Here is a 16840-nt window from a genome sequence, read left to right on the forward strand (position 1 = left end):
ATTAGTAGCCTGGAATGGACTGTTCTCAACCGAAACGGGTCGTTCCAAGCTTAGGAAAAAGGCTTGTAAACCTAGGTCAAAACGCTCCGTTCTGACCTAGTCTATTATGAGTAAATTTCAAATCCAAAATGAGTCGTTCTGCATTAAGAACGGGCTATTCCATATTCAAATTTTGCACCTAACAGAAGAGTCTAGAATGGCTCGTTCCAGAATTGGAACAGCCCGTTCTGGTGGATTTTTGTGCTTATAAATAGTAGTCTCGTACATAGTGCCAGACAAGGGAAAAAATTTCCTTTTGAGGTTCCTGTGTAGTTCGAATTTCATCTCTTTTTATCTTTGTATCTCTTGAGAGTTGTGAGTTCGATTGTAGTGTTGAAGGTAGCCAAAAAGTGCATAAGATCTCCGTATTTAGAGTATCTATAAAAGCTCGTTATAAGAGGTATTATACTTCATCAAATATTCTCTTTATCACTTATTGTTCCTGTCATAAATAAAAGCCATCATGTAGACGTTTTAGGGCTAACCATGTAAATATGTAAATAGTCATTAATAAAAGGGGACCTAATATTTAAATTATTGTTTCTTTATCACATTAGTTTCATCATGGGGGTACCAATTTAGGACGTTGTATGGTGCCTAATACCTTCCCTACACGTAATCGACCCCCGAGCCCAATTCTAGTTATAAAAACCAAATTGACATTCTTAAAACTCTTTTTTTCATTTTCTGGTGTTTTGAAAAAAACATCGGTGGCGACTCCTTTGAACTCAATTCAAAATCATTAATTAGGAATTAGTCTGATATCCGGGCATTTTTTAATTAATGAGATTTTCAAAAAGGAAGTCTAAACTATCTATGGGTAAGATCAAAATTTTTCGGGTTCCCACAAAGTCAGAGACCTAAAAATTGACTAATAAAGTTTATCATATTCATAGTAATAAGTGTTATTAGCATTTTTACCTAGATCATAATTTTAAAAAGGTTTCCCAACCTTAGATAAAATTATAAAATCATGTGATAAACGATCAGATCACAACAAGCATTAAGAGAAAGAAAAAAAAATGATAAAACCTCTATTGAACAAGAATAGGGAGAATTACATAGGTTGTAGCAACTAAATCAATCTTAAACAATAGAGAACTTAGCCGCTCATGGCTAAGGAATTCACTCACAAGTATAGAAGAAGATAATCAAATCAATGTATAAAATGTTTTTTTTTTATGATTATCCATCAACTTAAATTAATGAAACAAAGTATCAAATAATTTTCAAATTTTTGAAAACTTTGCAAACTTGATCTATGCACTAAGAATTTTTAATTTAATGGTTGGATCGTTATAATTTGATATACAACATGAGTTATTAAGTGAAGTAAGTTTAGATAGACTTATTCTTCATTGAGTGGATCACTCATCTCTCTCTCTCTCTATCTATTTATTTATCTATCTATCTATCTATCTATCTATCTGTCCATCTATCTATCTATTTATCTCTCTCTCTCTCTCTCCATATATATATATATATATGTGTGTGTGTGTGTGTGTGAGGATGAATCCATTTACTCCAAGAGTAAGTCTACCTAGACTTACTCTGTTCAATAACTCATGTTCTACATCAAATTTCAACGATCCAACCGTTGAATTTAAAGTTCCTAATGCATAGATCAAATCTGTAAATTTTTAAAAAATTTGAAAATCATTTGATACTTCGTTTCATAAATTCAAATCATTGTATAAAATGATTTTATAATTATCCGTCAATTTGAATTAATGAAATGAAGTATCAAATGGTTTTCAAATTTTTTAAAAATTTACAAATTTGATCTATGCATTAAGAAATTTAAATTCAATGGTTGGATCGTTAAAATTTGATGTAGAACATGAGTTATTGAATGGAGAAAGCTTAAGTAGACTTACTTCTAGAGTAATAAAAGCAGGAAGATTGCAGATTAAAAAAAATAAGAACAAAAAGAGTTATAGTGGTTAGAAATAAACCCTACGTCCACTCTTCCAGGTATTTGCAGACTTTTTATTATTAGAGAATCTAAGAACTTTAGAAGAGATAAATTCCTCATACTTGATTCTCCCTTTTCAACAAATGATACCTCAACGTGGTAACCTGTGCGTCATCTGTGGAACACCTAGCTAAGCCATTATATAGAAGGAGATAACAAGCTTAAAGTTAGTTATTAAAAAAAACCATTACTAACTTGATAAAAAAAAATTCCAGGCTTCTCCAACTAACACTTAACTAAAAATAATATATTGACATCTATAAAAGAGACAATTAAGCCTAAAATGAAGATCCACCCAATTCTACAACTATTATACTTATTTGTCTATTTAGCTAAATATTGTTAATATTAATTTTAACGATGCAATTAATTAATGATGATATATTTTGTGAACTTAACATAATAAACCTTACATTGTAAGTAAATATTAATTATTTTATTATTTAATTAATTTTTCTTACTTGTCATAAATGTAATGTATAAATACGCTAATTAAGTGAACATTATTAAAGTGAATTAAAGTTTTCCAAAACGTAAAAATATTTGTTTTTCGATTGTCATGGGTTTGACAAAGGAAACAACATTTGATCTGTCTCCTTTGCCTTAAGTCCATCTTAAATACATATATAACTTGATTTTGGACAACTATTTAAACTTCCTCACATGTCTAGATTGTAGTACATTTGTGATATACAATAGGTTGACTAATAATTTAGATGGTGCATTTGGCTGATGATCCATATATGCATTAGGGACAATCCAATGCGTAGAGTAAAAGTATGTATATTTTGACATGAGTGTAATACCCTTATATTTTTTAGAGGATTATCTAATTTGCTTTAAATTTTATCATTAAAAATACTAAAAGAAATATTTAAAATATTAAAATATAAATTTTTTACTTTTAAATTTTAAAAATTACAATATAATTAAAGTTTAGAATTTAAAAAATACTCGTTCAAAATTCAATTTTGAGAAACCGAGTTCTAAAAATAAATATATAAAAGACATCAAAATTCAGGTGTGAATTTGGCTTCTGAACTCCAAATTCACACTTGCAGAGGAAAAGAGGGTAGGAGGGTCAATTTTGTGTACATAGGCTCAGTTTTTTTTAAAAGAAACATCCCTCTTTTTCCGGTTCGGAAGTTCCATTATCATGGCGCCAAAGTTTGCCCTCTGAAAGGCAAGACAAATGGGTTAACTTCTTAACCTTTCGACATTTTAAAAATACGGGCAACTATCAGGTCTTGAATCATGACTGCCAAAATCTCAGGTAGACCATGGCATTGTAATGAGTAGTCACTTCCTCACTTTTATATACAGTAACAGTTGCTAATAACAGTGTTCAATTAATGCCCTAGTTTTAGTTAAAGTTATACGTACTTTCCTGTCATAGATCTCTGGGAAACCCTGTAGGAGTACCATTACACTGTTTCTCTCCTAATTCGAAACGAGTTGGAAACTCGTACTATTCACCCATAATTAATATATGTTTATTATGGAATATGGAAAAAAAAAAAAAAAAGGAAAATGAGATATAAGTTGTATATTATCATGCATCCAAATAACAGCACACTATATCTATGACTACCAGCTACTCTTTAAAATAATGTTTGTATTCAAAAGAGAAAAGACACGTAAGTACTTATTAAAATCAAATTTCTTCAACTTATCAGGCATAAACAACTGTGCATAAACATTGAAGCCTGTTGCTTATTGTGTTACGTTCTGCATTTGATGGCTAATTGAAACTAGAGCTAACAGATAGCAAAGTGTAAGAACTGTAATATATATGGTTCTTAGTTCTTTAATATGCTGCAGTACAAGAAAAAAAAAGGTTCAATAATATGTATACATAAATTTTTTTGGGATATGTTTTCAGAAGAGCACGCAATCAAAACCCTGGATACATAGCTATTTATTTAATGCAGGAAATTATGGAGTAAACTCTAGCTAGATTGAGAGTCTTCCCTGATCAACGTCCAATTATGAATTTAGACAAAAGAAATAGTAATATTCAAAGAAATTAATTACTACTAATAGACTTATATCCTCCCGAAGAGTCCCCATAAAAGGCAATAGGGGACAAAAAGGAGGATTACATGGAAGGAGATAGTGCCAATATTTTAACTTGACGTGTAGTCACACTCATTGTTGCATTCATGCAAGACAACCAATTAATCAATTTGCATAGAGCCCCATCATTTGATCAAAAGAAAAAAATCCCAAAAGTAATTACTAACAAGAAATGAATTCTTCCATCGTCCCACATATCGTTAGAAGAAAAAAAAATCACTTAACTATGTAGCTAGGTAGAATATATATATATATATATATAAAAGGAGGATTCATTTACATAAAGAATAAGTCTTAAATTTATTTTATTCAATAATTCTTATTCTACATGAAATTTCAATCATTTAACAATTAAATTAAAAAAAATTTAATGCACAGATCAAGTTTACAAATTTATAAAAAAAAACTTAAAAAACAATATGATATTTCTTATATAAACTCAAATCAACGTATAAAATATTTTTATGATCATTTACAAATTTAAATTAATAAAATAAAGTATCAAATAATTTTTTAATTTTTAAAAATCTTTAAAATTGATCTATGCATTAAAAAAAATTTAATTTAAAGGATTGACCGTTAAAATTTGATACAAAACATTAGTTATTGAAAAAAATAAATCTAGCTAGAATTATTCTCGAAGGAAGTAGATCTATCCTCCTCCTTTTATATATATATATAAAAAGAGGATTCATTTACATAAAGAATAAGTCTTAAATTTATTCTATTCAATAATTCATGTTCTATATAAAATTCCAATCATTTAACAATTAAATTAAAAAAATTTAATGCACAGATCAAGTTTACAAATTTATAAAAAAGAAACTTAGAAAACAATTTGATATTTCTTATATAAACTCAAATCAATGTATAAAATATTTTTATGATCATTTGTAAATTTAAATTAATAAAATAAAATATCAAATAATTTTCTAATTTTTTTAAAATCTTTAAAATTGATCTATGCATTCTAAAATTTTTAATTTAAAGGATTGATCGTTAAAATTTGATATAAAACATTAGTTATTGAAAAAAATAAATCTAGCTAGAATTATTCTCGAAGAAAGTAGATCCATCCTCCTCCTCTCCCTTCTTCCCTCCCCCCCTATATATATATACAAGGACGGAGCCAAGGGGGGACCTACGGGTGCCACGGCCCCCCCAACAATTTTAATTTTTTTTTATATACATATATATTACTATATGGCACCCCCTATTTTTAATATAAACTCATATGTATAATTAAATGAATAACCCAAATTTATTTTTTTATTCAACTTTTGGACTTCTGGTACGGCCTGCTATGTGGTATCACTTTGGAATTTTTTTTTTTTAAAAAAATGTAGCGCCTCATTTGATCATTCCAATTCTCGGCCCCCCAGTATTGAAATCCTGGCTCCGTCCCTGTATATATATATATATATATATATATATATATATATATATATATATATATATATATATGTGGAGTTACTTAAAATAAAATAAAAAAGAAAATATATGTGATGTTAACCCATTGTAATCAAATAAATACTATAAGAAATATTATATGCAGTGATATACAAAAATGTTATTATAGATATAATATATATAATTATAAATTTATTTAATATAAATATATACAAAATTTTAGTATTAATTTTTAATGAGATGGAATAAATTATATTGAATTATTATAATCTATAACCACAATTTTTAATAATTATGAAAATGTAAATGTAAATAAAATAATTTGTAATAACAAATATTATATTATTATATGTGTGCCTCACTAGTCACTATAAAATAATTTATATTGTGCAAAAAAAAAAAAAAAACCTTTATTAAATTGGAAAACAAACAAAAGAAAATCCTACTAAGAAACCACGAGAACCTCAACCCCAAGCAGAAAATAGAACAAGCTAGAAGTAAATAATTTGGGTGAGGAGAAAGTGGGGTGAGGTGGGACAAGAAATGGAATCACAAAAGCCAAATTAAGTTGGCCGTGATATTAGCTAAGCATCAGTGTATATAAAAACAAGGAGTTGACAGGTGAAGTGGGATTGAAAAGATTGACCTGCGTCTCCTCCATGCACCCTTTGGTTTTACAGCAAAAATAAAACAAAATTACACTGAATAGATTCTCCTTGTCGCTTATCCCCATCTCGTATGAAACCGCACTTCAAATGGTGACCATTTGAAAAGCCTACAAAAAGAAACCCAACATAGGCCAGAGAGCTCAAAACAGAATAAAACCAGGAGATCAGTGTAATGAGATGACTTTATCAGCATTATAACTATTTCAACTGACAAACGGAAAAGTCATATTTAGAGAGAAAAGAAATTAATTAATCTCCATCCAACCATCCATCTATATCCAACCAACAGTGTCCACATGTCCTTTCTCTTCCTTGTCTTTCTCTCTCTTTACCATTTTGAAATCACCACCCATGCCAATTTAAATTCACATCATTTATATTTTTCCAATTTCAGCACATATTTGAAACATATTTAACCAGCTACTCTAGCTTAAACATATGTAACAATAATAGGCAGCTGTGAACCAGTAATTAAATACTATTTTTATCTTTAAAATTTAAAAATATTGTCTTTTCACCTCTATAATTAAAAAAATTTATAATATAACTTTCAGAAAATACAACTTTTCTATCATATTAAATCCAAAACTTAAAAAATATATATATAACTAAATCTATAACAACACACTTTTTTAAATATATTCTTTTAAACAAGTTAAATTTTATTAAAAAATATATAATTTGGTGAACTCGACACCCTATTTAATCACTCGTTATAATTTTTGGTAAATTCTAATTAGGGATGAAAGATGTTTAAAGTGTGTTCTTAACAGCATTCTTCTATTGATATATTTAGTAAATATTTAAATTTAAAAATTTATTTAACAATTTCTTAGTTTTAGAAAGTTGTGTAATGTAATATAACAAGCCTCTTCTAAGAGGAAATAAAGTGGGTGTTTACTTGTGGTGAAGAACTAAAAGTCATGAGAGTGATGGTACATTGTTGGGTCACATCCAGCACCTTGCGAGCCATGACGGTTGATGGCTTCCCTGTGAGTGTTGCTGCTATCATCGTCACCCATTTGTGGCGTGGCACCGAGGTTCAGATACACCAACCTCGAGTCCAAATTGCCGCTACTGTGATCTTCACTCATTGGCGGGTAAATAGCGGTCGCAGAAGCAGAAGCAGAAGCAGAAGCGCAATTGTTGTTGTCGTCGTCGACGTTGTTTCCTTCCTCGCGGGACAAAACCTGGGCCGCGGATTGCACGAGCTCGAGACAAAGCCTGAGTTTGTTGGGCTCGATGTGGGTGAGCCCAGGGACAGCCCCTTTGAAGAGGAAGTCCGAGGTTAGGGTTCTGAGGATGTCCAAAGGGGTGACACCCTCCACGGTTCGGACGTTGGGGTCGGCGTGGTGGTCCAGCAGCACCGCCACCATCTCCGGCGAGACCATCTCGGCGGCCACGTGGAGCGGCGTCTTCGCGGCGGGGCCGGCGGGGAAGTTGACGTCGGCGGCGCCCAGCTCGAGGAGCGCCTTCACGACCTCGCGGCTGCAGCTCTCGACGGCGTAGTGCAGCGCGAGGGCCTCGTCGAGGTTGAGGCCCTCGCCCATGACCATGAGCTTCACGAGCTCCACGTCGGAGGAGTCGAGGGCGCGCCGCATGCGCCGGATTTTGTGGTCCTCGATGTCGGGGGCGGCGGCGAGGTCGTGGCTGCGGCGGTGGTGGTGGTGGTGGTGGTGGTGGTGGTGGTGGAGGGGCATGAGGGAGCGGCGCGCGAGGGAGGTCTTGAGACGGAGCTCTTCGATCTTCGCCACCACGTCGATGGGGAGGTGCTTCGCCAGCACCTCCGGTGGCAGCCCTGACTTCGCCACCAGGTGCGAGCACGTGCTCCACAGCTCCTGCATTTCTTGCTTTCGCGATGCTATCAGCACTTTCATCACGTCGTCGATTGAGGCTTTCTCTACCATGCTCGCTAGTTGTTTCTGCAGTCAACAAAATTGCAACCAATTACAAATTCATTCTTCAAATCTCTCGTTTATCAACCAATAAAATCAATTCAACTGCTTCATCAAGTTAATAATACCAATTATCAATTCCTCTATCACTGATTTTTTATTGATAGCTTTAGTATAATTTCGTTTTTTTAATAAAAGAAATTCAGTACAAAATCTTGTTTACATTGTTTGGAAAAGGTTTATATATGAGATGAAGTTATTATGTCATTTTAATTTCAAGAAAATAATGTATAAATTCATTTCGGTTTACATAAGTGTTTGGGCAGAATTTTATTTTTTTCTTATAAATATTTATGTAAAAGTGCATGTATTTAAGAAAAAAAAATAAGGAATCTAGTTCAATAGAATAAGATGATTAATTGAGTAGAATTCTGAGTTGTTGAAATTTTCTAGTACTAAATTCTAATGAAAAGAAAAACAAATGCGAAATATATACCATTTTTTTAATTGTCTGATGTTATATATTCTCTAATTGGATTTGAGACTTCAAATAGATAAAGTATACTGCCAAATTTTATTACAATATTATCTGATTGAAACTCTCAGCAGCTTTAGAATTTCCCAATCAAATCAAATCAACTGTATGTAAGTTTAGTCTAATCATTAAACCTGACTTTGAAATTGCCGGCACCACTTTATAAATCTGTCATTTTAGTTTCAACTTTCAAATTTCATACAATGCTATTCAATGTCAAAAATAAAAAAGAGTAAAAAAAACTACAATGAGCCGCATTTCACAATGCCATAAAATGAAGAAATAAGTGTCAAACAAAATATGGAAATCAACATTTAATTTTTCTTTAATCTCCTGCTATACAAAACTCTTATTAAAAAGTAGCAATCTCATATAAGACACTTTTAATTAGATATAAGACATTTATAATTAAATCATGTTGATGAATATAAATAACTATGTTAATGCTAATTAATTTTATTGAATTTATAGAATAAAATTATAATCAACTAATTTTACTCTTATTATTTATCATTAGATTTTTATATGAGAGGTGAAAATATTACTTTATATCAAAATTTATGTATTAACATCAGTAAAATTGACATATGACAATTAGAGTTTAAGAGGTGAGAAAAAATATTTATTTACTAAATTTTTTTCTCATTATTCAATAACAAGAAATACATTCTCACAATTTTTATAAGACACAGAAAATGAAAAATTAAATTACTTTATAAAAAAAAATATAACCTAACTTATAAAAATAACCACTGTTTCTTTTTTTTTTTTTTTTAATTATATCTTGGAATAAGGACATGAGGGAGTAAATTACACAATCAAGGAAAAATGCATTAGAAACAAAAACAAAAAGAGTATGTTTAGCGGAGACAAGGATGAGGAACTAGAGTTATTTATATTCTCGTTGATTAAAATACGAGTTTAGCTGAAAGAAAATAGTGGTTGACACTGACAATGCTCGATCTGAAGAGTTTTGAAAAGTTTAATGACACTCCTTGCAAAGTGTGAGAATTGGTTGCAGAAAGAAATTCGAGTTAAAAGAGCAAAATCCAATTCATGGATATTTTGCTAAAGTCATGTTCAAGCAGCTAACTCTTTCCTTTGTTTTAGCTTGTTCTCTTTCGTAGCCCCAACCCAAATGAGGAAAGGGAATATGTGGGAATTATTTCGCGTGCCTGCTTTGTGGAAGACAAGATTGATGTTTATTTATCATCTTCATTAAGGTAATATATTTGGTAATTAAGCATCATAATGGGTAGAGGAACACCAAATCGAGAAACTCCGTGTCTCTAAAATATAATACATGAAATCTAGGGTCGTCAAAAACATTAACTCTTTATATAAATACCAGTGTCTGGTTAACGAGTACCCTTATAAGTCAATATATAGAAATGTGTAGATACATTTTTTCTAATAAAAAAAAAAATATTGAATCAGTGTGCTGAGGGTACATACATATTTCAGCTTGAAATTTAATTTCCAAAATAAACCCATACCCAAACGCAGCTGAAAGAAAAAGCACCATGTGGTGAATTAACCTTCGAAGAAATTAACACACAAAGGTTGTTATCTGAGCGGTGGAATTGGAGGCAGAAGTCAACAAGGATGATTAAGATTTAAGAACGAATCTCATATTCCAGAGAGAGGTGTCATGAGTTGATGAAAAAAACGCAAATCATCCATCAATCATCCATCAAAAGATTATAGAATCGCTCAAAAAGAGGAAAAAAGGAGTGGAAATGAAATAAAAGAAGATTCTGAAATATTAAAAAAAAAAAAAAAGGAGGAAAATAAAATACCCCTACCCAGTAAGTCCGAATTCCAAAGACCAGGAAAAGATACGAGTGGTAGTGAGAAGCAAACTAATCGTAGGAACAGAGAGAGAAATTAAATAAATAAATAATAAATAAATAAATAATTAATTAATTAACCTGAGTGAGCAATGCGAGCTGTTCAACGCCGAAGTATCTAGCGGCGGCGAGGGTGTCGAGGGCGAGATCAACGGCTGAGGTGCAATGCGTGTGCCAGCACCCTCGCTCGCCGCAATTGGGCCTGGGCTCGTGCTTCTGCGGCACGATGGAGACTTGTCCACTGTACAGGAACTGCAGCAACAGCAAGAAAACCTCGTACCCCACCGAGCTGACGGGGATCACGCCGGGGCCACGCGCCGCCGCGGCGGGGGAGGCGCCTCCGGGGTCGAGGCCGGGCGGCGGGGGGTCGGGCCCGCAGAAGAATTTCCTGAAGAAGAGGCTGCGCGCGGCCAAGATGCAGCGGTGCGCGTGGAGGAGACGGCCCTCGACTTGGAAAGTGACGTCGCTGAAGGCTTGGCCGTTGATGAGGAGGTTGAGGTAGTCGAGGGAGAGAGATCTTAGAGAGTCTTCGAGAGACATGGTGAGTGAGTGAGTGAGTGAGTGAGTGAGTGTACTCGCTCATCAACAGTTTAGGGTTGTTGTTGGTCCCTATCTATAGTATCTTTGATAGTAATAACTCGTGAGGGCCGAAGGGAGGGAGTGATTGAGATGAAATTGTAGTAAGGGGAGTGAGAGAGAGATATTTTGTTTGGTGTTGCTGTTGTTTTTGTTGTGGTCGATGATTCTACTGTTGTTGTTGTTGTTGTTTTTATGGGATTCTCAGTGAGTCAGTGAGTGGGGATGGGAGGGGTAGGGGCATTTTTCTGTTGTGTATTCATAGATATTTTCCTTTTAGAGAGAGAGAGCAATTTGGGTGGCTATTATGGGCGGCTGGGGTTTTAAAAATGGACTTGTCAAATTATCAAAATCAAAATAATAAATCCTTTTCTCATTGCGTATATATATATATGCTTAGTTACGTGGTAGGGAGTTGAAAAATGAAAAGCATATATAGGGATATAGAATACATGCTATGCTCTTTTTTTTTTTTTTTTTTTTTATAAATAAAGATTAGAGTAGAATATGATATAATTCCATGTAAGATTAAAGTCAATTATTAATTTTTAAGGGATTATAAGTCACTTACCTCATCTTTGACATAAGTATGTATGCAAGGATATTAAACACACACGAGGGAAGTTAGATTTAATTTCAAATCGTAATTATAAGAAATAAAGCAACTTAACCAGCTCACCAGACTAAAGAATACGTGCTTATTATTTATAGCTTTATTATTAGAAATTAAAAAAATTTATATAACATCTCATGTGAGGCACTATCTTCATTCTTTTATATATATATATATATATATATATATATAAAAGGAGAGATTTATTTAATTCGAGAGTAAATTTTGGTAGACTTATTTCATTCAATAATTGATCATATACATTGAATTTTAACAATTCAATTATTAAATTAAAAGTTCTTAATGTATAGATCAAATGTACAAAAAATTTAAAAAAAATTAAAATTATTTGATAATTTGTTTTAGTAATTTAACTTGACAGATAATTTAATTATAAAAAATTATCCGTTAATTTGAATTAATAAAATGAAGTATCATATATTTCAAATTTAAAAAATAAATCGTAAACTTGATTTATATATTAAAATTTTTAATTTAATGGTTGGATCATTGAAACTTAATATAAATGATAAGTTTTTTAGTAGAATAAGTCTACTAAGATTTATTCTTGGAGGAAGTGGATCCCTTCTCTCTCTCTCCCTCCTTCTGTCTCTTATATATAAAAGAAACAAGTTAGAGTTTTTGTTCTTAAATATATATAAGAAACATGAGATATTAATTGATAATCTTCTTTATATTCTACTTATTTTCATAAAAGTAAATGCATTTATCAAACATCTAACATTATAAATCATGTTTATTATTAAAAAAATTATTCGTTGACTTTTGATTACAGTATCATTAAATATAATTATCACATACACTATTTAATTCTAAGGATATTTTTTAAATGAAATTTCAAATTATAATATTAATAATTACAACTAAGTAATTTAATTATTTTCCTTGACATTTATTAAGTAGCCACATGAATATCAATAATTTAGTTTATCATAATTTATTAGCGTACATCGTCACTTAGTAAAGGAGACTTAACCACAAGGACTAGTTTATAGGACAAAAAATTAATGGGAGACTAAAAGTTGGTAAAAAGAATTGAAAGAGACTAAAAGTCAAATTTTTATATCGTTCAAGGACTAAACACTTATTTAACCCTATTTTTAATTTGATTTATCAAAATATTTTCTTCTATAGGCTCAACTTTTGGAAATGCCTCAATTTTACAACCCTAGAGATCACCAAATAAATAAATGATTCAATATTAGAATAATGTCCTCCACCTTGATCTCAACTCACCTAACAAATTTTACTTAAACATGTCTTATGAAGACAATCAAATCAGATTTATATATAGGTAAGGGTTTAATAGTCATGTATTATCAATGTAAAAGATTTTAAACTATTGACCAATTAAAAAAACTATTTATATTTTAAGATAAATTTGTAAAAGTCAGCAAACATAGCATAAATGGTAATGGTTTGTGATTGGGGATAATTGTGTAAAAATATTTTACACTATGAGTGTAATGCCTTTTTTCTTTATAGGTAATATCTTTTATCAAAATATTCTAAGCATTATTCATATCATATCTTATTTTATCGCACCTTATCACATAAAGTAATCAATATGAAAAAAATATAACATTATCGTTGACATTTTGTTTCTTGATGTTTAACAACAAACATCCTATAATTGATGCACACTACAAGAAATGTTACATATAGTGACATATAAAAAAATGTCACTATAGATACAAAATATGTAGGTATATATCTATTTGACAAATAACTATACATAATTTTAGTGTTGATTGAGACTTAACAACATATATTATGTGTCATCATAGCCTATGACCCCCTCTAGCCCGTATACACATATAAATGATAATCTAGAACAAAAGTCTAAATCTCGATGTCACATGATCCTATCAAAACACTTCCATACACAAGGTCTAAACTTCGTCACCAACTTCATTATTATCTTGACAAACTTCACCTACGACAACATACATCACAACAACAACATATAAACAAAGGGAGTGAGAAGCATCTCACTCTAGCTCATGGCATGAAACAAAGGATGGATAGCCACACATACTCAACATATCCATCATAACAATAACATCAATATTAAACATAATTAATATTATCAAACCACAGTACCTCATTCATTATACATCATATCATTAATCATAAGAGACAAATACAATCACATGCAAGACACAATTTTTTATTTGCATGCATGTGATACCAATCACAAATATGTGTAGTGCATATACGATTTGTTGATTCGCTAATTTATTGATTTGCATGCATATAATGCATGTCACATAAACTCAATGTCATATTATAAATCAATGTGCATACTCAACAATTTGTCATACATACAATTTTCCATTAACAATAATTTGTCAATCACATTTCATTTGCATCATTCATGTCTTGCCAAAACCAATGCCAATTCACAAACTTTACATCAATCATGTCTCGCATTAACATAAATACATATTCAACATATCATACTTACTTATCCGCATCGATTAGTACAAGAATCACATGTTCAAAGTTCATGCACAACAATTACACAACATCATTTGATACACCTTAAGATAGAATCATTATGAATTCATTTAATCATCTATCAATATATCAGTCATAGTAACTAAGAGAACAATGTCACTTAACATTTAAATCAATAGCTTATCTAGTCTAGTAGCTTTATCAATATCACACATAAAGTCTTTAGACATCGTTATCACCTAAACACCTCAAGTCATTAACAATCAACTTATATCAAACTTATTAACTATTGTTTACTATCATGATTTCTCCTTCCTAAATATTGATATAGGTACCTCAAACCATTTGTAAGATCAAACACTAAAGGGGTAAAGCTATTTATCATTACCACTCACAAACTACATTTCCATAACTTAATCTTCTAAGACATTATGGGGTCCAAACACCTTATCTAGAGCTATACATATGTTATCAAATTAATCTTAATTTTATTAAAAATCTAAGACAATTATCTACAACTACTATGTTGACCTAAAAAGTTAATTCTTCCATCTACTATTTAATTTTAAAAAAAATACAAATCGCAACATTTTAGCTTATGCTTGATAGCCTAACCTTTACTTATTGATTTGATCATAACTTGAGTTCTACAACTCCCTTTTAGGTGATTCCAAAGACATTTGTAATCTAACACTAGGGATAAAACTTTTATGAATATTACAAAACCTAATTCTATCATTTAAGTCTACTCAAAAGGCTTACAACATAAGCATGCTACATTTTGCACACAAAACATTAGGTTCATCTTTTAACTCACATAATTCAGTCATTCCTTAATATTTTTATGTGATTCTTGAGTCTAAATTGTAACTCCAAATGTCTACTTTCTAATCCCAACAATCAAAACTCAATTTCATTAATCACACACAAAGAAGTCACATAAATATCAAGGTTTATTCATATTAGAATTTTCATAACAAGGCACAACTCATTCCCAAACTCTCTTCTCCCAATTGAATCGGTAAAAACAAAAATTAAAGCCTAATGTTACTCTACTATACCATTAATTACTCAAATGTAACCTAAATGTCACATATTCACATAATTAACTTCAATCTTCACTTTGCTCTATAAAATAGGGTTTCCTATATGAATTATATGTACTCATAGATTCTCAAACAATTCCAGTTACATGAAATTAATGATAAATATAATTCAAACATCACATATAACACACACAATTATATACTTGTATCAACTTCTCATACAATCACAAAAATGCATTTCCTTAGGGTTCCCATGGGAATCCACGGACAATTCAATACCCACAAAATTACTTCAATACACAGAATTAAACATACGTACTTTAGGCAATCTCATTATCCAATCTCATTATCCAATAATTAGAATGAGACTACTTAATTCCCCTTACCTTCATGAATGCTAGAAGATAGATGTAGATCTTTAGGGTGTTCTCCTATAAACTTTGGTTCTCCTAAGCCTAATGTGGTGTAAGCATACAAGGAAAGGAAAATAATGAGCTTAAAAAGGAAAAATGATCAAAATAACTCCTTTTAAAATCATAACTTCTCACTTAACCCATAGTTAAAATATTTAACCAAAGTTAAACAATTCTTCCCTTGCTTAATAAAATAAATAAATCATTTAATTATAAAACCTTATAATATATCCATATACATATAAAATAATTGAAACAATTATTAAAATCAACCCAAATAATTATGAAAAAATACAGTAATTAATAATTAAAATATATATAATATATTAAAAAAATATAATTCTTCCAACACAATCATAATTAAAATAACATATATAAACAATTATAATAAAAACAAATATTTTTCTTCAAAATACTTATTATAACAAAATATCATTAAAATACATATTTCTCAAATAAATTTTATACAAAACAATTTCGGAAACATTTATTAAAAACACTCATAAATATTAAAAGCCTTTAAAATATTTTTATAAACCCCTTTAATTAATCAAAATACCATTTTAATAATTTTAAAAAACTTGGGGTGTTACATAGTCTATACCTACACTTTTTAATAGTATATCAACATATTATATACATATAGGAGGGATCCGTTTACTGTAAGAATAAGTCTACCTAGACTTACTCCATTCAATAACTCATGTTCTACATTAAATTTCAACAATCCAACCATTGAATTTAAAGTTCTTAATGCATAGATCAAATTTGTAAATTTTTAAAAAATTTAAAAAGTATTTGATACTTCATTTCATAAATTCAAATCAATGTATCAAATGATTTTATAATTATTCGTCAATTTGAACTAATGAAATGAAGTATTAAATAATTTTCAAAATTTTTAAAAATTTATAGATTTGATCTATGCACTAAGAACTTTAAATTCAACGATTGGATTGTTGAAATTTGATGTAGAACATGAGTTATTGTACTATTGGAGTAAACAGATTCATCCTCATATATATATATATATATATATATATATATATATATATATATATATATATATTGCAGGTAAAAGTAGTTTTTAGCGAAGTTTATTATATTACTGTAAGATATATGTCCCTAGTCAACAAGATCATCCAAGCTTGTTAAATAAGTCACATGGCTTTGATAGTGACATGTCAACAAACTTGTAAAAATAATCATTAGTTAGCTAGTTGTCATGATTAGGTTAGGTAGATGGAGTTAATTTAAGCTAAC

General features: G+C 30.4%; 1 protein-coding gene across 3 annotated transcripts; it reads right to left on the minus strand.

The window, feature by feature from the left end:
• Window positions 1-6046: 6046 nt before the first annotated feature.
• On the minus strand, window positions 6047-11334 carry LOC109806375 (BTB/POZ domain and ankyrin repeat-containing protein NBCL). Of its 3 annotated transcripts, none has more exons than XM_020368757.3 (3): window positions 10530-11334; window positions 7130-8090; window positions 6047-6275 (listed from the first exon to the last, which is right to left on the minus strand). In XM_020368757.3, exons 1-3 carry the CDS (start codon window positions 10986-10988, stop codon window positions 6175-6177), a joined length of 1521 nt encoding a protein of 506 aa, XP_020224346.2. In that variant the 5' UTR covers window positions 10989-11334; the 3' UTR covers window positions 6047-6174. The 3 variants fall into 3 exon arrangements, with proteins under 3 accessions (XP_020224346.2, XP_020224347.2, XP_020224348.2); XM_020368758.3 differs by having other exon boundaries at window positions 7108-8090; window positions 10530-11332; XM_020368759.3 differs by having other exon boundaries at window positions 7070-8090; window positions 10530-11329.
• Between the last annotated feature and the right edge of the window lie 5506 nt (window positions 11335-16840).

The sequence above is a fragment of the Cajanus cajan genome, chromosome 7 (genome assembly GCF_000230855.2).
Source record: "Cajanus cajan strain Asha chromosome 7, NIPB_CcT2T_4, whole genome shotgun sequence".
Lineage (NCBI taxonomy): Eukaryota > Viridiplantae > Streptophyta > Magnoliopsida > Fabales > Fabaceae > Cajanus > Cajanus cajan.